At 41.0% G+C, this 21,145-nt stretch overlaps 2 protein-coding genes across 3 annotated transcripts in view; one reads left to right on the forward strand and one right to left on the reverse strand.

The window, feature by feature from the left end:
- Positions 1-238: 238 nt before the first annotated feature.
- On the forward strand, positions 239-13,754 carry APCDD1L (APC down-regulated 1 like). The gene is made up of 4 exons (XM_075178316.1): positions 239-292; positions 494-720; positions 9,367-9,898; positions 12,275-13,754. Exons 1-4 carry the CDS (start codon positions 239-241, stop codon positions 13,031-13,033), a joined length of 1,572 nt encoding a protein of 523 aa, XP_075034417.1. The 3' UTR covers positions 13,034-13,754.
- A 2,798-nt stretch (positions 13,755-16,552) lies between these two features.
- Positions 16,553-21,145, reverse strand: part of VAPB (VAMP associated protein B and C) — a 30,181-nt gene continuing 25,588 nt past the window's right edge. For both annotated transcript variants that reach the window (XM_075176816.1, XM_075176817.1), the window contains one exon: positions 16,553-19,935. In XM_075176816.1, coding sequence (XP_075032917.1) covers positions 19,777-19,935 — 159 coding nt within the window. In that variant the 3' untranslated portion in view covers positions 16,553-19,776. The remainder of the gene's footprint in view (positions 19,936-21,145) is intronic.

Consider the following 21,145-nt stretch of genomic DNA (forward strand, 5'->3'; position numbering starts at 1 on the left):
CGTTGTGTCCATTTTCACATACATCCGTGCTAGCAGCTTTTGACTAGCTGACGAGAAGGATTTTGTGGGGGGATCCCATTTGGAGTCACACAATTCAAGAAATAAGGATTTTGTTTCTATATATAATAAAATGTTAGACAAAGGTTTTGGGAAGTCTTTTATTTAAGGTTATTTTCAAAATATGTCTCATTTTTGTTTTACTATTGTCATGTAATGTCCATTATACCAGACCGCTAGCATGGCAAAGTTGCTGCGCCATGGGATCAAACTGTTTTTTTATCCGTGTAGGCATGTATAAGTCATCCTTGTAGTATGTACAAGTATTGCTTGAAGTGTTCTTTCTGCTTCTTCGTTGTTGTAGTTTTTTCTCTCTTTTGTTACTTCATTTCTGAATAAGGAAACAAGCTTACTTACATGTATGATATATTTTCTATTAATTCATTTCATTACATGTCCACCTATCATTGTAATTACCTTAAAATTGTACAAATAGCTGCCAGGTGCTAAGGATACAAGACATTTCACAGCTTACATATTGTTTGCAGCCCTGGTTAATGGAGATAAACTGTGGGATGTTCCAGTCCCATCTGAGAAGTTCCTTGGTCCTGGAAAAATGAATTGGGAGCCTCAATGTCAATACCAACTGCGCCATCTACAGGATGGAGCCCGTATTTCTGCTGTCTTGCCGCCCAACATAGAAGGTCATTGGATTTCCACAGGGTAAGAGAACTGCATAAAGCTTATGGATGTCATTTACAAACGATATAAATGTGCCCTCTGCAGCACATTTAATTTTTCCATAAATGTGCCTGTAACGGCTTTGCACATCCACTTCTATAGGCGTATGCCACATTCAGTATTGTGGAGCTCCGTCTTAGAAAATGGAGAAGTAAATACTGGAGAAGTAAATACTCCTACTGGAAATGCACATTGTAAAGTAAAGGGACCCCCCTTTAAAGCTGCACCACCTAATAGCTACATTTTACTCTCCCGCCCATTCCCCTCCTCGTAATCCGGGGTCTGCTTCATGCAGCCATTTTTCACTAGGCTCCATTGTTCTATCACAGCCCCAACAGGAAAAGTGGGGGACCAACCAGAATAAGGATTGTGTAGATTTTTTAGTTTTCAGGCTCACAGTCCCACTTAAAAGGTTTTTCCAGTTCTATTTTACAGAAATGGAGGGTCCCCAAGAGAACATCCTAAGGGAAGGAAAGGAGCTGGTGAGTAAAATGGAGCAAATAGGCGTTGATGCAGCTTTAATTAACTTCAACACTTTCAGTTTTTGAAAACTGCTAATCTCAATTACATCTTAATTTATCATGAGTGAGTTGACATTGGGAGGACAAAGATGTGGCACTGTAGTTATAAACAGTAGCCCGATTGCTGCCACCACTGATAGCATTGAAGAGCAAGTTATTTGGGGTTAGGGTCCTTTGCAGCCTACTATAAACTGGCAGCTGATATTTAAATTTTCACTCCCCACCCCTTGAATATAATTTAAAAATCTCACCTCAAAAAGAGCTTCACGCTCCAGGGATCATCGTCATCTATTTTTATAGTGTCACTAATTCCGTAGCGCAGTACAGAGAACTCACTACCTCATTGGAGCTTACAGTCTAAATTCCCTAATATATAATATACACACTGATAGACTAAGGTCAATTCAAAGCAGCAAATTAACAAATTAACTACTAGTTTATTTTTGGGGTGTGAGAGAAAACCAGAACACCCAGATGAAACCCATGCACACACAGATAAGGCCATGGTCGGGAATTGAACTCATGACCCCAGTGCTGTGTGAGGGAGAAGTGCTTACCACTGGAGCATCTCATTAGGGTGTAGATTGTGCTGTAGATGTAGTGTAGATTGGGGTGTGTACTGGACCGATTAGGACATAGCCTAAAATTATAGATTTTCAAATCAAAGAAGCACTCCAAAATTAGATAATGACATATTAACTTTTTGTAAGGCAGTTGGATTAAAGTGGATTATGGGAAAACAATTAAGAATGCTTATGTATACTTTGAGATATGCCTTAATAGAAATAGAGTGTCCACTTATTCTCGAAAAAGCCATACCAGCTTCCATATTCTGCCATATCAGTAACATTGGCCATGAGACCATCTTTTTCACATGTTGTAGGTGGGACCTACTGACCTGGAGCATTTGGCAGGATACAGCATGGTTGATTGGAGGTAGGGATTAACATAATAGTACCTGCACACTATCCAGAAGTGGGGCTTATTATGACAGGTAATTACACTGCCAAAACCTCCAGGTGAGAGTATCCTACCTATTTTAAAAATGGTGGCAAATGTATCTATTTCTAGTTTTGACGTGTCTTACTTAATTACATTTTTGTGAATTTCCAACCAATGGGAAAAACTCACTTGTACCCATGATTTTTCCAGGTTTTCTGTTGATAAATTGAAGTCTTTTTGAGCAAACATATTTTTTTCTACAAACATACCAAATGGCATGTAGTTATGGTTTTATATATGCAGCTGAAGCAGAGCTCATAATATTTATCAACAGATCACCATGAATAAAGCACTGAGCCTCATTAACTAACTGTAAGACAGCCGAGAGACACCACAAACTACTCTTTGGTAATGCTGTGCGCCTCACTTTGCACAATAATTTGGTTCCAAGATTTCCATCAAAGTGCATAGGTTTGCCGAGGATTTATGGGGGAAAAGATGTTTGCATTGATGGGAGGAGTAAAGGGATGTTCCTTGCTAAGTGCGGATATATTTTTGCTACAAATAATGATAACAACAGTCCCAATGTTCCCTCACTGACATGACATAAATGAGGCTAAATTGATATTTTATTAGCAAAAAAGAGAAAAAAAGTAGAAAATTTTCTTTGCACTGGAAGAGATGGTTCTAAATAGGAGGTTGCTCTTAGATGTGACATTTACACTTTTGCAGATTGTGCCTCATCAGATTTGTGCTGGGATTTCCAACAAGACACACTGTGCAAAGCCAAGTCATTATACATTGTCCATCCAATAAGCTTCATAAATGTGGTTCACTGTGTCTGCTTATTGTATGTGTCCCAAATACCACACTGAATATAACCTGGTCAGATTTTTGTGCCATTAGGTGTTCAGGGAGTGATGACATTTATTACAACTGAGGTCTGGTCAATGTTTGTTCCCTATTTCCATTGTAGTACTTTGCATTTGTTCACTCTGTCTAATTCAGTAAATTGTTTGGTGTTTAAATCAAAGCATAAAAAGAAAACAAACAATGCACGTTCTATTTGGTGTAAATGAGATATTATGTGAACTACCACGCCCAAATTATAAAATACAGCCCCTAGTGTGCCCCCACTCCTTGTACTGCCACTGGAAGACCATTGAGCTGCTGATTACTCTCTCTGCCTTCTCTTATATCATGAATTTCTTCACTGTCTACCTCTGTGTCTTACTCTGCCTTTTGTCTCAAGTCTACCTCTAATAGTCTCCACTACACCCATTCCTCATACACTTCTCGCTTATTGTGTCTCATCTGCTTTGCACCCTGGCCTGTGTCCCTGTCTCCCATGACCAGGGGCGGATCTAGACATTTATTTTACCCCGGGCTATTTTAGGGGGGCTATTTAGGCCCCGCCCCCTTTCTGATTTCTAACGCTGCCGGCGGCTGCACAGTATGTGCAGAGCAGCCGGGCAGCACACTGTCACTGCTGAACGGACCTGCACAGTGTGCAGCCGTCGGCAGCAAGCCCCGATCCCCCCCCCCTGGATCCGCCACTGCCCATGACTTATATTCGATCCCTTTGTCTCCTCAATGTCTCTTTTGCCCACTGCCACACCCCTTTTGTCTGTCCTGCCACTTTGCCTCCCCTCTCTCATCGCCTCATGTACACGCATTTCTCCCAGAAATGGCTAAACTAGCGCTCTCCTTAAGGGGTATAACAGCTGCAAAAATGAGGAAAACAAGACTAGATCCATCCCACCCATTTCTCCCGCCCTTTCCTTCTTTTCTGCAATCTGTATCTTTTCTCTACAATGTCCCCTTCTCCCCTCCCAAAAAATAAAGTTTAAAAAACAAAAAAAAAAGGAATTATTATGCCCTGTTCCACTATTTCTCAACCATGTCTTTTCCCCTTTATTTGTTTCCCCTTATCTCGTTTACCAGTAAGTCTATTCCTATCTTATATCTGGGTCACCTGGCCTCATGTTTCTTGACTTCCCCCTTATTTCATTGCCTACCCCATTGTCTGCACTCATCCAATCTATGGTCTGCTCCCTCATGCCCAGGGCCGGACTGGGACTAAAAATCAGCCCTGGCATTTAAAGCACACAGGCCCACCTCTTGTGGGCTCCATGCACTATATTGTTGCACACTGATGCTGGCGCAGTGTGCGTTGCTGGTGCAGTACAACATGATGTAGTATGAGTGTGTGTGTGTGTGTGTGCGGGGGGGGGTATTTATTTCCTCTAATGACCCTCAACATTACATTGTTAGCACCCATATTACATCAATAAATAACCCCCCACACACACTCCTACTACATCGATACCCACCCACATTACAGCAACCCGCATCACCCCCACATTACAGCAATGAGCATCATCCATCACATTACAGTATCCAGCATCACCCCCATTCCAGCAACCAGCATCACCCCCACATTACAGCAACCGGCATCACCCCCCTCCCCCACCCACATTACAGCAACCGGCATCACCCCCCTCCCCCACCCACATTACAGCAACCAGCATCACCCCACATTACAGCAACCGGCATCACCCCCATCCCCCACCCACATTACAGCAACCAGCATCACCCCCACATTACAGCAACCGGCATCACCCCCCCTCCCCCACCCACATTACAGCAACCAGCATCACCCCCACATTACAGCAGCTGGCATCAACCCCCCCCCCCCCCCCCCACACACACACACATTACAGCAACCAGCATCACCCCCAGATTCCAGCAACCAGCATCACCCCCCCACATTACAGCAACCGACATCATCCTCACATTACAGCAATACACTATCATACTTATTAGCAATACTAAGCCCCAAACACACTACAACATTGCCACCACCACACCACCCCATACTACAGCAATACCACCAATTATACAGGCGCCACTGTAGGAAACAAATGTTTTGCTTTTTTCAAATCTCCCACAAAATAGCAACAACAGAATACTTACACACACATATAGGTAACAGGTATCCTTTTCCCTCAATTAAATAGTAATGGCAGAATTTTCATGAATCATTCCACATGAAATAAAACTCTAACAAATATATCAGAAAAAACATAACTATTGAATGATCATTTGAACCCACGTGGCCGCATTAAAAGTATTTCCAACTACAGAAAAATGTCAGAGAAAAATATTTTTTTATGCTACAGTAACTGGTTATGCGTCCTTTCTATTCATTTTAAATAACGCAGTATATTAATTAAGGGGGATAGAGGAGGTGGGTGAGAGATAATTGGATGTGATCCATTAGTTTCATTAGATAGGAAACATTTAGATTATTTACCTGGAGACATCTACCCCATTGACTCACAGGCAGGGCTGACAAGAGGAATTTTGGGACCCAGTACAGCAACTTCTTTGGGCCCCCGTCATATTCAACAATGAGAGAATTGCCTTTGGCAGAAGTTCATATGATGCCACACCGTAGTGCCTCCAGTTCATATTATGCCACACTGTAGTGCCCCCAGGTCATATTATGCCACATAATATTACCCTCAATTCATATTTGGCCATGCAGTAGTGCCCACAAATCATATACCATACAGTATTATGCCACAATAGTGCCCCCAAATAACATTATGCCATACAGTAGTGCCCCCAAATAACATTATGCCATACAGTAGTGCCCAGACGAAAAAACTCATTCACAAATAAAAATTGGTACAGCATATCAGATACTAGAGTGTGAGTCCCAGGAGCAGCTTAATACACCATTTACAATGCAAACAAAAATAGATATATTGACACAATCACAGATAAAATTTATGACAAGCAGTGTTTTTTCCTCTTAATTAAAAGTCTCTGTACAGATAAATATGCAAGAAAATTACAGCGCAATAATGAACAATACATAAGTGTTTTAAACATCATTGGATACACAGTAGTGCCCCCAGTTCAACAAAGGATGGTTAAAAACACATTGCACATGAGAAAATATATGAACTTACCTGATTATGGCATCCTGTGTTCTGTATTCCTACTGGGCACGCTGGGCAATGAGGGATCTGCAGCTGTCAGCTCACACAACCAGTCGGAAGCAGGGACCGAGGGCAGTGGTCAAAGTGGAAATTTAGAAGTGGGGGTATGGAAAATATAAGTGAATGGAGTATGAAGGCTTCATTTTTTATTTTCTTTTAACACTTGTCCCCTCTGTGCATTCCCATTCTTCATTACTACTTGTGTTTTATGATGGCTGCTTGCCTGACATTCCCATTCTTAAGATGTCTCTCCTTTTACACTTTCTTTTACCTATGCCCCTGCACCATCTTCTCCTTTGTCCCTATCACTTTACTCCCTGCACCCCCTTCCACCCTGGCTCTCTCACCCCTCTTCCAGCACCGCCTTCCCTCCTGGCTCTCACCCCTCTTCCAACACTCCCTTCCCCCCTGGCTCTCACACCTCTTCCAGCACCACCTTCCCCCCTGGCTCTCTCTCACCCCTCTTCCAGCACCCACTTCCCCCCTGGCTCTCACACCTCCTCCAACACCCTCTTCCCTCCTGGCTCTCACCCCTCTTCCAACACTCCCTTCCCCCCTGGTTCTCACACCTCTTCCAGCACCACCTCCCCCCTGTCTCTCTCTCACCCCTCTTCCAGCACCCATTTCCCCCCTGGCTCTCTCACCCCTATTCCAGCACCCCCTTCCCTCCTGGCTCTCACCCCTCTTCCAGTACCCCCTTCCTCCCTGGCTCTCATCCCTCTTCCAGCACCCCCTTCCTCCATGGTTCTCACCCTCTTCCTTCCCCTCTGGCTCTCACTCTCTCCCAGCACCCTCTTCCTACATGGTTCTCACCCTCTTCCTTCCCCCCTGGCTTTCACCCTCTTCCAGCATCCCCTTCTTCCATGGTTCTCACCCTCTTCCAGCAACCCCTTCCTCCATGGTTCTCACCCTTTTCCTTCCCCCCTGGCTCTCACCCCTCTTCCAACACTCCCTTCCCCCCTGGTTCTCACACCTCTTCCAGCACCACCTCCCCCCTGTCTCTCTCACCCCTCTTCCAGCACCCATTTCCCCCCTGGCTCTCTCACCCCTATTCCAGCACCCCCTTCCCTCCTGGCTCTCACCCCTCTTCCAGTACCAGCTTCCTCCCTGGCTCTCATCCCTCTTCCAGCACCCCCTTCCTCCATGGTTCTCACCCTCTTCCTTCCCCTCTGGCTCTCACTCTCTCCCAGCACCCTCTTCCTACATGGTTCTCACCCTCTTCCTTCCCCCCTGGCTCTCATCCTCTTCCAGCAACCCTTCCTCCATGGTTCTCACCCTCTTCCAGCAACCCCTTCCTCCATGGTTCTCACCCTTTTCCTTCCCCCCTGGCTCTCACCCTCTTTCAGCACCCCCTTCCTCCATGGTTCTCACCCTCTTCCAGCACCCGCTCCCCCCCCCTGCCCCCTCCCCGCGCGAGAATCGCGGCACCCCACGCGACCCCTGTGCAAAAAATCCACATACCCCAGCGGACATCACGGCACTCCCGCGACTCCGTGCGGAAATCTGCGCACCTCCCCTCCCCGCGATCCTCTCGCTAGTCAGAAAAAAACTGTAAAAACTGTGTCCACATTGCAGGGCACAGTGCACAAGATAAGGGGGAGGGAGCAGAGGAGCCCTCGTCCGTCGCACATCAGAGGTGCAGGAATCCAAGAAGTGTCGGCCGGCCCATCTAGCTATCGGCCCTTCTGGCATTTGCCAGAAGTGCCAGGTGGCCAGTCCGGCCCTGCTCATGCCTTATTGCTTATGCGGGTCCCCATTTACTTTATGTCCTCTGCCCCCAAAACATGGCATAGGCCACCAGCCTAATTGGTTAGTTTTATTTGACCCATGTGTGTTTGTTGTTTTTGTGCTTTTTTTTCTCCATTTTTAGCACCTTCTCTCACTTGCCTCAGTCTCTGATCCTGGTCAGCCACATAACTGACTGCATTAATCCTCACTTTCTGTAATGCACACATGGGATATATCATATTCTAGCTATCATTTATTTAGTACATTGTACAAAGTGACAGCTAGCATCTGTTTGGTTGCTATAGGCAACATCTCCACTTTTTCAAACCCACAGTTTAGTAAATATACCCCATGGTGTTCTTGGCCCATGTTATGACACCAATGTACTTTAGACTGCATATTCACCCAGACAAATCAGTGAATTCATTTTACTGTCTTACTCTGCAATACACAGCAGAGGTGCTCAAACTCAGTCCTCAAGAGCTGCCAACAGGTCATGTTTTCAGGATTTCTGTCTGTAGAAATAGGTTGGGTAATTATTGATCCATAAACACAGATTAACTGACCTGTGCATGACTAAAGAAATCCTAAAACATGAACTGTTGGTAGCTCTGACGGTACCAAGCTTGAGCAGCTGTGGTATACAGTATTCTATTACAGACAATAATGGGCCATGTGCGATCTAACAGGGTGGATATGTAATCAGAAGTTCATCGGGAGTCTTGACAGTCTTCTCCCAGACTCCTGAGTGGTATTCTGGGCCAACCCTAGAAAAGGGTAATTCATGAATTATTCCCAATAAGGAGCACTCTCAGCCCTGCTGCTCCAAATCTTAGCAGATGTACCTTGCAATACCGTGACAAGATGTTAATGTGCTGGGATTGGAAGAATCAGTACAGAGTTTGCTGTTTCTTTCAATAGACAGCCATTGCTGGTATAGATCTGCTTTGCAGTTACTTCTAAGCACCACTTGCCTAACTATATCATCCACCAGTGACAGTTCTTGGGTCCCCCACTTGCCTGCCCACACATAGCCAGTGGTCACATCATCCAGTAAGATGAGCAATTTGTTTTAGCAGTAGTACTGCTAGGTATATTTATACCAAAAGGGAAGTTAAAACGATTTTAGCTGTTTTATAAATTCCTATGTCCTGATTGTAACATGACTTGCAGGTTATGGTTAATTGTTACTCTGCTTTAGTGGTAAAAATAGAAATCTATTAAAGTTGTTTATAACCTATTTACATGTGTGTTAGATGTCTCAATTGACATGTAGCAAGTGAGTTTGAAAATATAATAGTCTTTCTGCATTTCTGTTTGCATCCAGAAAATAAATTTGGGAAGAAGTTTAGTATAAGGTTGCTGCAAATAATAAAAATGTGGAAAATAACAAAAAAATATAAACTTTTTATATCTACCACCTGTAGATGCGAAGTCCGATCTGGACCAGAATTTCTTACCAGATCCTACATGTTCTACCCCAATCGTTTGTTTAAAGCTCTCCAGTTTTACTACATGGACCACCAGTGCCATCAGCCTTCCTACTCTCTTGTGATTAAGGGAAAACTGCGCTTACGTCGAGCGTCCTGGATAATAAGAGGAGCTACGGAGGCGGATTATCACTTGCACAAAGTTGGAATTGTGTTCTACAACCAGGAGGCCATGAGTAACATTAGAGGACAGATGAACAGGACCTGTGCCGGTTTTGCATCCACTGGCAGGATTTGGGCACCAGGAAGAGTATATGAGCTTCTCAGTGACAAGGCAGACAGAGACTGTACTGCTGCCATCAACTTCACCATGCATGAGTTAAGCCTGGTAAGACTGGAAAAACAATATAACTCTCAGCAGAGGGGAGGACTTGTGGAGAAGCTGTTTCTGGGAGACATCCATACAGAGAGTTCAGAGAGAAGCCATTACCGGCCAAAGGGTTATCAGCAGCCACTGCAGAGTGCCCTGGTGAGTATCACATACACCAGGCTTAGATAACCTGCAGCACTCTAGCTGCTGTGGAACTACATGTCCTAACAAAAGGCTGGCAGAGCATGCTGGGATTTGTAGTTCCACAACAGCTGAACAGCCCCATGTTGTCTACTTTCAAACTACAACACATAGGACAAATAACTTCAGTACCAGATTGAGGGGTTTACAGGCCTGGAGCCGAAAATGAAAACATTTTTTTTAGCTTAAAAAGTTTATTGTTTTGTAATGTATATGTATGTGCTGGTCCCAGTCAGTAATTGTGGTATTTGTGCAAAGTAAACCTTACAGCCAATTGAATTGGTCCCATTGTTTCTTTCTCATAGAGTAGTAACATACTGCTGATAATTTCAGGAAACAATTGTGTACAATACTCTTCCTTATAGTCAACTCATTGCCTACAAAGTGTAAGCAGCCATTTTGTAGGCAGATTCAATATTCTTGAGAATAATACCTATGAATTAACTAGGGGTTACTAGCATCACTGAAACATGGTATAAGATAAAACACTATAAATTCCAGTTTCAGATACACTATATGGACAAAAGTATTCAGACGCTTGACCATTACACCAGGGACTAAAGACATTGTATTCAAATACATATACTTTAATATGGGTTGGGTCACCGCCCCCCTTTTCAGGCGATAACACCTTCCACTCTTCTTGGAAGGCTTTCCACAAGATGTTGGAGTGTTTCTGTGGGAATTTGCGCTCATTCTGTAGAGCATTTATGAGATCAGGCACTGATGTTGTATGAGAGGACCTTGCTCGCAATGTTCGTTCTAGTTCATCCCAAAGGTGTTCGATGGGGTTGAGGTCAGGGCTCTGTGCAGGCCAGTCAAGTTCTTCCACACCAAACCATGTCTTTGTTGTCTTGGGCACTGGGGAACAGTCATGTTGGAATAGAAAAGGGCCTTCCCCAAATTGTCCAAAATGACTTGGTACGCTGAAGCATTAAGTTTGCCCTTCACTGAAGATAAGGGCCCTAGCCCAAACCCTGAAAAACAGCCCCATACCATTATCCCTCCTTCACCAAACTTCACAGTTGGCATAATGCAGTCAGGCAGGTAACATTCTCCCGTCATCTGCCAAACCCAGACTCACCCATCTGACTGCCAGAGAACATGTCACTCCACAGAACATGTTTCCACTGATCCATAGTCCAGTGTCGGTGAGCCTTACACCACTCCATCCGACGCTTGGCATTTGTAATGGTGAAGTGAGGCTTGCATGCAGCTGCTCGGCCATGCAAACCCATACCATTAAGCTCCCTCCGCAGACTGCTTACATTAATGCCAGTGGAAGTTTGGAACTCTTCAGCTATGGAATCAGGTGACTTTTATGCACCATGCGTCTTAGCAGTTGTTGACCCTGCTCTGTAATCTTACATGGTCTTCTGCTTCGTGGCTGCATTGCTGTTCCTAAATACTTCCACTTTCTAATAATATCACTTACAGTTGACCGTGGAATATCCAGCAGGGATAAAATTTCACAAACCGTCTTATTGCAAAGGTGACATCCTATCACAGTACCACGCTTGAAGTCACTGAGCCCTTGAGAACAACCCATTTTGTATCATAAATGTCTGCAAATGGAGACTGCGTGGCTAGGTGCTTGGTTTTATACACCTCTGGCAATGGGTCTGATTGAAACACCTCAATTCAATAATTAACAGATGTGGCCAAATACTTTTGTCCATATAATGTACATCATGGCAGCATCCAATCATCAATGGCAAATACTGATTTAAGGCAGTAGAATATGTAACTTTATTACATTCATTTGTACATAGATGCATATATCTTTTTCTTTGGAGTTTGAAATAATTGTTCTCATTTGTGTGATTACAATTTCTTTTAAAATGTGTGCCAAATAATTAATTTGCTCATCGATCAGGTTAGCAACTAATTTTAGTACACACAAAATTACTACACTTGGCATGGTTTGTGATCAGATCTTCAGCGACAATTTGTCAGTTACCACACAAAAAAAATATTTATGTTGATGTAATGTCCGCTGTCTGAAATATTCCACACCTGTTGATCACAACATTTACTTGATTTGATAATTTGTCACAAATATACAGAAAATATTTTCTAAACAATTTGTTCATGCTTGATACCAAATAGGTGGGCATGGTAAACTTTATCCGAGACCATCACGTGTGCATTAATAAAAATGTACGCCTCAGGAAGTTTTACACATGAAATATATTTTTACCACTCAGTAGCGCAAGCACAAATAAAAAGTGATTGCACCAATTGCTATTGCATTGTTTAGACTGATCTTTGTAATTTATGATAGTATTAAGTGCAACCCTGTCATTTCAATTCTGTCTTCTATTTTGCTTACAGCACCATGTCCATCCGTGTCATGTCTGTGGGATAATGTACAACTCTGATGAACACCACCCACCAGTCCTGCCTCACACTCCGCAGCCGCCAGGCTATCTTGGAGGTAAATGGGTGAGCAGCCAGTGTGAAGTGCGCCCAGCCGTGCTCTTTCTCACCCGCTATCTGATGTTCCATGGGGACAACCGTACATGGGAAGGATTCTACTATCACTATGCGGACCCCCTCTGCAAACAGCCAACTTTCACAATCCGTGCTACAGGACACTACACTAAAGTTGTGCACTCCAAGCATGTTAAAGGAGGCACAGAGCTGATGTTTATGGTGAGCCAAGTTTGGGTTAAACCATTAAACCAGGTAATTTTGCGGATGTTGAACGCCTCTCTGCCTGGCAGCTGTGGTTTTGCCGGATTATGGGCCGTAGGGGAGGAACAAGACATTACAATAACAGGAGGCTGTGATGTGCTGGGTATAAGCCTCCCACACACTGAATACGAACTTTTTAAAGTTGAGCAGGACAACAGTGGACGTCATCTCCTGTACTTGGGTGAGAGGCCAACGGACGGCTCCAGCCCGTCAACACCCAACAAACGGCCAACATCCTATCAGCCCCCCCTTATCCAGTGCTCTGATGAGCTCACCATACCTTCCAAGCAAAGTCTCTCTATGGATTTTGCACTGAACATTGCACCCTTATCCCTGCCACATTTTTGGGCTCTGCTCTTAATGTTTATTGTATTACATATTTTAAGACTGAACTGATTCACTTCGACTGTTTTTTCAGGTGCAGCTCTCTGACCCTGTCAGAGCTGGGTCGCACTCTTATTCCACTAAAAAGATTTAAAAAAGGGAAAAAAAAAAAGTTGAGGTTCTGCTTTGTTTGTTTTGATAAAAGATATTGTACATAGTATTCTATCTAGCTAATGCACTTGCTGAAAATATATATGTATTTTTTTTTTTTAGAAGAGAATATTTTCCTCTGCAGATGTCTCAGTTCTCACAGAGACAAAAGACTAAATGAACTAAACTGGCAGACCATGCACTGGGGGGGGGGGGGGATGCAGACATTTACTGGCTTAACTCTAAACACTGCACTTTCTCTGATGGAATTCAAGAAGCAACCTACAGGTGACCTGCATACAGCAGGTGTTTTCATCCTGTAGGGGATTCACCACTTCATTGCAATGAGCAACTGGACACAAATGTTGGGTTGTAGAAACATTTTTTCTAAATGGAGTTTTATAGCTTGATCGGAGTCACAACTTCAAAACTAATTTGTGAAAGTTTTTTAATGCAAAATCTGTCAGTAAAATGATCTCCTGATGAACGAAACCAATGTTCTAATAACATTTTTAAAAGTTTGACAGTGGTGTAAACTATGACTTCATGAACTTCTATATCCAGTCACATTGGTAAGGCCTAAACAGGCATGTTTTTAACAGATTCCCTGTTGTCTATGCTTATAACCAAGTGTCCCACTTCCCCAAAGACAATTTTTTTGTCTCTTATATGTGGGAAAGGGGGGGGGGGGGGGGGGGGGGGAGTCTATAAAAGTGGAGGAATCTGCAAATGCTGATAAAAAAAATGTCTTTATTGGAACTTGTATACATTTTTACACCATACTGTATTTAAAACAAATATTTTTAGGATGTAAAATTGTACTTTGTTCTTTTATTCTTAAAAATCATTTTCCACTTTTTTTCTACTGTCTTTAGTCTGCACACATTCCTTTTTCTTTTCTTTTATGGGGGAATAAATATGAAATTGGGAGTATAAAGGACAATCCTTAGACAAGTTCAGGCAACTATCCCCCATGATGTTCATATCACCCAACATCTGATATTTAATACACTTTGATTAATACTTGATTCAAAGTGGATGTTTCAGTTTCTAACATCAGTACTAGGACAGCTCTATCTATAGCAGGATTTGCAATCTTTAGGTGTGAAATAAGTGTACCATTGCTCAATAATGCAGCCTCAAGTACTTTTTCACCCAGTGTTAGAAAGTCTGCCTGCCTATATAATGTAGCCATAGGTAAATGCTGATGTAAAGCAAGGTATTGCAAAAAGACATCTATACCAGGCCTAGCCAACCTGTGGATCTCCAGGTGTTGTGAAACTACAACCCCCAGAATGCATTGTCATTAGCTAGCCAGCTAATAGCTTGCAGGATCTGCTGGGAGTTGTAGTTTCACAACACCTGGCAAGCCACAGGTTAGTCAGGACTGTTCTATATGCTCTAGACTAGATTTTCAAAATAGTAAATAAAACCTGCTACACACCTGAGCCAAGTGCCTGTTCCAATGTAGGTACATTAGTTGGCTACCAACCTAATCTTTATTTTTTTTAATACTACCATTGTTGAGGAAAAAACATCCTGTGACACTAACATTATGAGGTTGAGTACAGAAAGCTGTCAGCTTCATGTCACAGCATGTTTCTCAGACACACAGTGCACATGCTCCCGTTTGTTCACTCTCTCCTTAATGCTCATTAATACTCATGCTTGGCGTTTACTTTGGGCTCACAGAGACAACATTGTCCTAGCTACCCAATATTGCCATATGTGTCAGCAGCTAAAGCCCCATTTTTGTTTATTTTAGTATTTCACATAACCAGCAGAAAACCAGGTGTTTGGTGGTTGAAGTGGTCATCTCCCAAACACTAAAATTCCAGAGTTGCCAACCCATGATAGTTTCTTCCATTTTCACTGACAAGATTATAAAAGTTTATCGAAAACAAACCTTTTATTATTTAGGCCACAAATATTACCCATCACCTTTTACTTTAATATCAGTCAGCCTGAAAATGTTTCAATGATCATTGGCAACAATTAGATAATGGTCAAATGCTCTGCCACAGCTGGTAGGGAACTTTTAAATCTTGGAGCTGCTGTCATTTTTTTTTTCTGAGGCATCTGTCCAACCAATCATTGCTGAGATTCCCATTTCTTTGGTCAGCAATGGCAGGGAAAGAGCATCACTTATAAAGAACTACAGTCTTTGACATTCCTTGTGTGCCATCATAACAGGTTGATGACAGATACTCGCTACTGGACCATGCATACCAAGGACTTAACTAATGTAATTGTGAAGAATCATTAGATGATTATGTAATATTTAAGACTAATGCAGTACAATTGGTAAAATATCATTTTAAAATATATTGTGTACATTATAAATGTATTTGAACTATTTCATTATTAAAAATAGTTTTGATATTTATCGTTCCATTTGGAATCCATTCTTCTTCTGTATGTTGACTAGTGATTCTTATAATCAGCAGATATCAAATGTCATCAAAGTGGTGCCTAGCATTGCAACAGTGACACCTTCAGGATGGAAGGTGGTTCTGCATTCAATAAAATAAATCAACCATGGACTACAAGGAAGGGTATTAAACACCATCAGAATCCTGTTAAAAAATGTTTTTGATAAAGTAGGACAGGTCTAATTAAATGCAGTGCTAACAGTACTAAAACACTTTGTATATTAAAGTGTACTGGTGCCTTCTCTGTCTCACTTGTTTGTGATACGCAGCATACTTATTGCACCTCAAAAATGTCTGTCTCCATTGCAACAGTAACAGCTGCACTTATGCCCCTCAAATGTTTAATTTATTAGACCGTTACCATTGAGTTGGGCATTTCAGAATATTGGCAAATATCTTGAGTTTGATACAGACCATTTCATGTGAACATTTCCAACCTACTCCAATGTCAAAGAAAGATATTTCATCTCTAGGAGTAAATACTGTTTGAGAATGTTGACTTTATTTATGAAGACAACACAACAAATGTTCAAGTCCTGTTAAAGAACAGCAACAAGAATGATTTAAGACAAGTACAGTCCTCAGACTTATTTACAAAAAAAAAAAAAAAAGGATACAGAATCTTGCTTTACCATAGACTGACAGAACACGGGTCCCATCTTTTATTTTAATGTACAATTCTAATGATTTGATTATTCTACAAAGAATGTACTTGCTAAAAAGTGTGAAGATATTTGCAGCCTGATATTGTCAAACATGAATTACACGTCCTCATTGTGGGCAGACGTTCTATGGGCCAAACCAACATTCAGCCTATAGTACTTGTCTCAGTGATGTCACCAGTTCCTAATGAATTGATAAGCTGTATTCTTATACTAACGTTTTAGTACACCAGATGGCTGCTTCCACTTCTGTAGGCAATAAGTACACCAACTTAAAAAAAAAGCTGACACAAAACACACAAACACACACACTCTGGGAGCGTTCAAATAGTAGCAATTACAGACAGTTTCATTTCTTCAGTTTTAATATTTCCACTCGGGACAAGGACAATTCTAATCGGCTTGTGATAAAAGTGTATAAACACACAGAGCACTTGTAGCACGCTATGAACAAGTATCATTGTTTCCCCTATGGAGAAACGTACACAAATAAGAGTTGTTACTTCTTCAGCCTAAGTGGAAATGTACTTTACACAGCTCGGTGTGTGGCAGTCTCTCTTGTTTGACACATGTAGACAGGGAGGCAGATGGATAACTTCTCCCACTGGCCACAATGTTTACGTAGAACATATAATACCTAAGCTTATGTAATACTGGGCATTTAAAAGGACAATTAAACTTAAACACTAGTTCCCTTACATAAAGAAGATACTAATAACATGTCTTGAGAGAACGCAAGATATTTCCAATTGTATTTAAAGTTGAGCTTAAGCTAATGTTCTCAGGTATCAGCCATATCAAGCTGAGCAGAGGCTGACTACAGTATCCTTGGTTATGTGATTCACAGGACGTCCGCTGGGTGTAGGAAAATCTATCCCCCTCCATGGTGACCACTTCATCAAATAAATCTTTCTGGAAAGCTTCCATGACTACCTATATACTGTTTTTGTGGATGTTATTAATAGATCTTTGGTATAAGCCAACTCGTATATTAAGTTTAATGGTCTTTTCAAAGAGTGCTTAACTTTAAATAAAAAGACAAATTGATCTAGTATGAAAATGAAGTGTTACATTCACAAATACATGTCAAGGTTTCCATACCATGACAAAAGATATATATGACAGCAATTAGGCTGGCTGTAATGCCCTTCAATCATATTACTGACAAGCAGTCATGCAAGCAAAGAAATTCTTGTGCCTATCCTGTTTATATCTGAAATATTCTTCTAAATTTCAATATTTTTATTTATCAACTACATAATGCACCAAAAACTAGCTATATGTTACACTGGTCATTTGTTAAGTAACTTATTTTACTTCGAACAATCGATCTAAGCCTCTACCAGCAGCCCCTATCAATCATTTTCGTGGGCATCAGGCATCAATTACAAGAGGCAAATGCCTCCCACCACAATTATAAGAGGAATAATAATAAAAATAAAATGAAAAAAAAAAAAGTTATTTTAAATACTTTCTATTTTAAAAAAGGGAGAACTCCAGCTTTAAGATGCAAACATATAGGTAGTATGGTGCATCATCGATTATTATATTGGTAAGAACAAGGGTGCTGGTGGCGGGACCGTTCCCAAAGCTGGACATGCCCCTTCATTTTAAATCCTTAGTTAATATTCACAAGTGACAGACATGGTTTGATATGTAGATGACAGACTTCTTTAAACAAGAGTACATAACATTCAAATATTTCACATGCTGACAAACTTCAGAAACCTTTTACACAACTATTTGTGAATGTTACAATCAAGTCTTTCATGACAGATCGATTTGCCTTCTCTCATAAGGTTCCCCTGGCAATTTCTTACACTGACCCTGTAAACAGGTAATTCTTTTCAATCATCTGAGATTTCTTGCATATTTTGTCCTTTTGAAAACAGATTTTCCTGCAGGAACCATACAACATGTGGAGTGCAGGTAATGGTTTGGAAGACATGTTGGCTGGAAAACAGATGTTGAGAAGAGACAGTGTGAAAGATCTGCACAATGGAGGCTGTGTCACTGAAGACTGCAACAAGGGGCTGCAAAAGAACCAGAACACAAATTGTCCATACAGAGAACGGTGCACTTGGCAGACAGCTGGGAAGTGAATAAGAACCATTCAATGTGGCTGAATCCCAATAAGTTTCAAATTAAATAAACTAAACTTTCAGAAAAAAAGTTTCAGGGGAAAAAAAAACAAAAACCGACAAGTATTTATGAGATTTTTAAAGATTTAATTTACAGCAGGGAAACCTAACGGGGGCAGCTAATATAATTTCTTCCCAATCCAAACTTTGTTTTGTTCTCCCCCTCCCCCCTCCCAACCATAGACATAGAATGGGGGATGTTTGATGTTCACCGAGACCTAAGGTATTAAGATGTAATCTCCAAGACCGTTCAAAATGTTGTCTTTTTTTTTTTTTCTAACAAATAGAACACACAGAAGACCCCCATAGATAGACAATGAAATCCAAAATGATATAATGAAATGTATGTATGTTATGTACACTCACATTCATGTGTTTTTATCCACATCAACAGCTATATATCACCTAAACAATGGGATATAAAGATATAGTTAGCTCACTTGAAGGCGAAGTGGGGAAAACACTTTTAATGGATTACAATGGCTTTTTGGGCAGACTGAATAGGGTTACTGTGGTTACACATGTCCTGGACAAATGCTCAGTTTTCACCCTACCATTTATAAAATACTATATAATCAAGTCTCCTGCTTGGTCCCTTTTTCAGAAACGATTTTCAAGCACCCCATGTTCATTGCTATGGTAAAGCTACCCATGTTCACTGCCAACAGCCAGTACCTGATACAACAGGCAATCACTGTACCCAGCGGCCATTGTACAGTAAATATTGACAAAGGAGGCTTTCCATAATCATGGCAAAATGGCTCTGTAATGTGCAGCCTAGACAACAGAGTTACCCAAACATTCCTGATTTGGTTGGTCTACCTGAGCCACAAAACTGCAAATGACTGTAAATCCAGGTAGGCCGGGAGTGTGCTGGACAAAATGGGAGACCAGGAACATTTGTACACTTACAGATGGACATAATCCTTTATGAGCAGCAAGTAAGATTACTATATTTATATATATATTTATATGTATATATTCTGGAAAGAAAGTTATCGCTCCCCCACCCCCCCCCCCCCCCACTTGGAACCTACTCACAGGGGTGTAAGACAAGCTCATCGAACACCTGGTTCATAAGATTAACAATTTTTTTTCCTTAAAAGAGGTAAACCAGGAAAACTTAACCAGAGGTTTAAAAATGTGTTTTGTTTTTCTTCTTCTTTAAAATGACATTTTACAGTATGATGTTAAAGAATTATTTGTGACTTTTCCTGTTATTTAATCAATAATGGCCTTGCTAATGAATCATTCTGTACAATTGAACTGATCCTAAAAGCAAAATGTTATAATTGAGCGGGAAGGAACTTAAAGGCAGGACCTGTGAAATGTTGTACTTTTTTTCGCTCTTGTTATGAATAAATTTAATTTTCTTGATATGGCTAAACCATCAACAGTATGATTTTTGTACTTTTTAAAGCATGCTTCTTCTACAAGGCCACTTTCCCTACGATTACACCAACAATAAAGATCAAGATCAACAGGGCAAGTAACCGGACATTTAAGCCCTCCTCTTTTACAAGACTAGTGGATGAAGAGACAGGGTTACTCGAAGCTTGAAATTTTCGCATCCTCAGTCCATCTTCCTCCTGTTGAAATATAAGAAACAGTGTAAATACACAGCCTAGTGGTAGATAATGAGAAGCATTAAGTTTTACCTTTATGTGGACTGTTCATATATACACATATAAACACAAACGCATCCAAATCTTCACATTTTCTTTAGAAGTCACTTCCACTTGGAATTACTTATTTCATAGCCTACTCCACCAAAGTGCAACAAATTTTAGTTGTTTTTTTTCCCCAGGACTAATTGTACTTCCTTTGGTAGCATATGGAAAGATTTATAATTTTATCTAAATTGGATATTTATTGCCACATGCAAAGACAGTGTGCGGAAAGATTTACTTATATATAAACAATGTCATTTGGGGTAGAGATTCAGGATATATCCATTATATATAAATAATATTGTATATTATTTAAGCTCAACACTACACTTGCATTAAATCTTAAAGTCCATTATTTTCCTACTTATTTATATTTTACTTACTTTACATAGTAGTTTAGTAAGTAATTGTAGTAATAGTTTTTGTTTTCTTTTACACTATGATTGAAATTATAGAAGATTTTTAAAAATGTCAATGAATCTAAATGAACTGAAATGTTTAACTGCCCTCCCTTTCCTTGCGTAGTGATTCCATTGAAAGGTCCCTGAATTAGGTACTCCTCCAAGCAACAGATGGCTTTCACTTACATTATGTCAGATGTTACCGGAGCAGTACAGAAGAGGAGTGGCAGAAATGTATACCAGTACTTAAAGAGCCACCAAACATAACATTCAAGCTTTAGAATATAAAACACTAATAAGACTCTTAAAAAGATCCCATACAAGACATGCTTCACATTCTAGTTGTGCAGTTAAATGCAATCTATTGTTTTCTGCTACCTGTCATGTTCTGCAAAAAGGTGGGTTAAAATCTTTAAATGGGATTACTTACAAGAAATCTATCCTCCCTTCCTCACCATGATAAACACTATGTCAAATAGCTTAGGTTCTGGCAAGCTCCTGAAACTTTTATATGTATATAATATTACTACCTCTTTCTTAGTTTTAGCGATTCTTCTGCACAGCTAAAAACAAAAAGCTTGAAAACTAGTTTCCTGTTTATGGGCTATGCACTCTCCCGGACTATTTTCCTCCGCAACACCCAGCAGGAGAGCTTGCAAGTACAAACGAAGCTGGCCTGGGAGCAATCATAGCGCAGTCTGATATTTCCACTGTCATCATAAGAATCT

Source organism: Mixophyes fleayi, chromosome 6 (genome assembly GCF_038048845.1).
Source record: "Mixophyes fleayi isolate aMixFle1 chromosome 6, aMixFle1.hap1, whole genome shotgun sequence".
In the NCBI taxonomy this organism is placed as follows: domain Eukaryota; kingdom Metazoa; phylum Chordata; class Amphibia; order Anura; family Limnodynastidae; genus Mixophyes; species Mixophyes fleayi.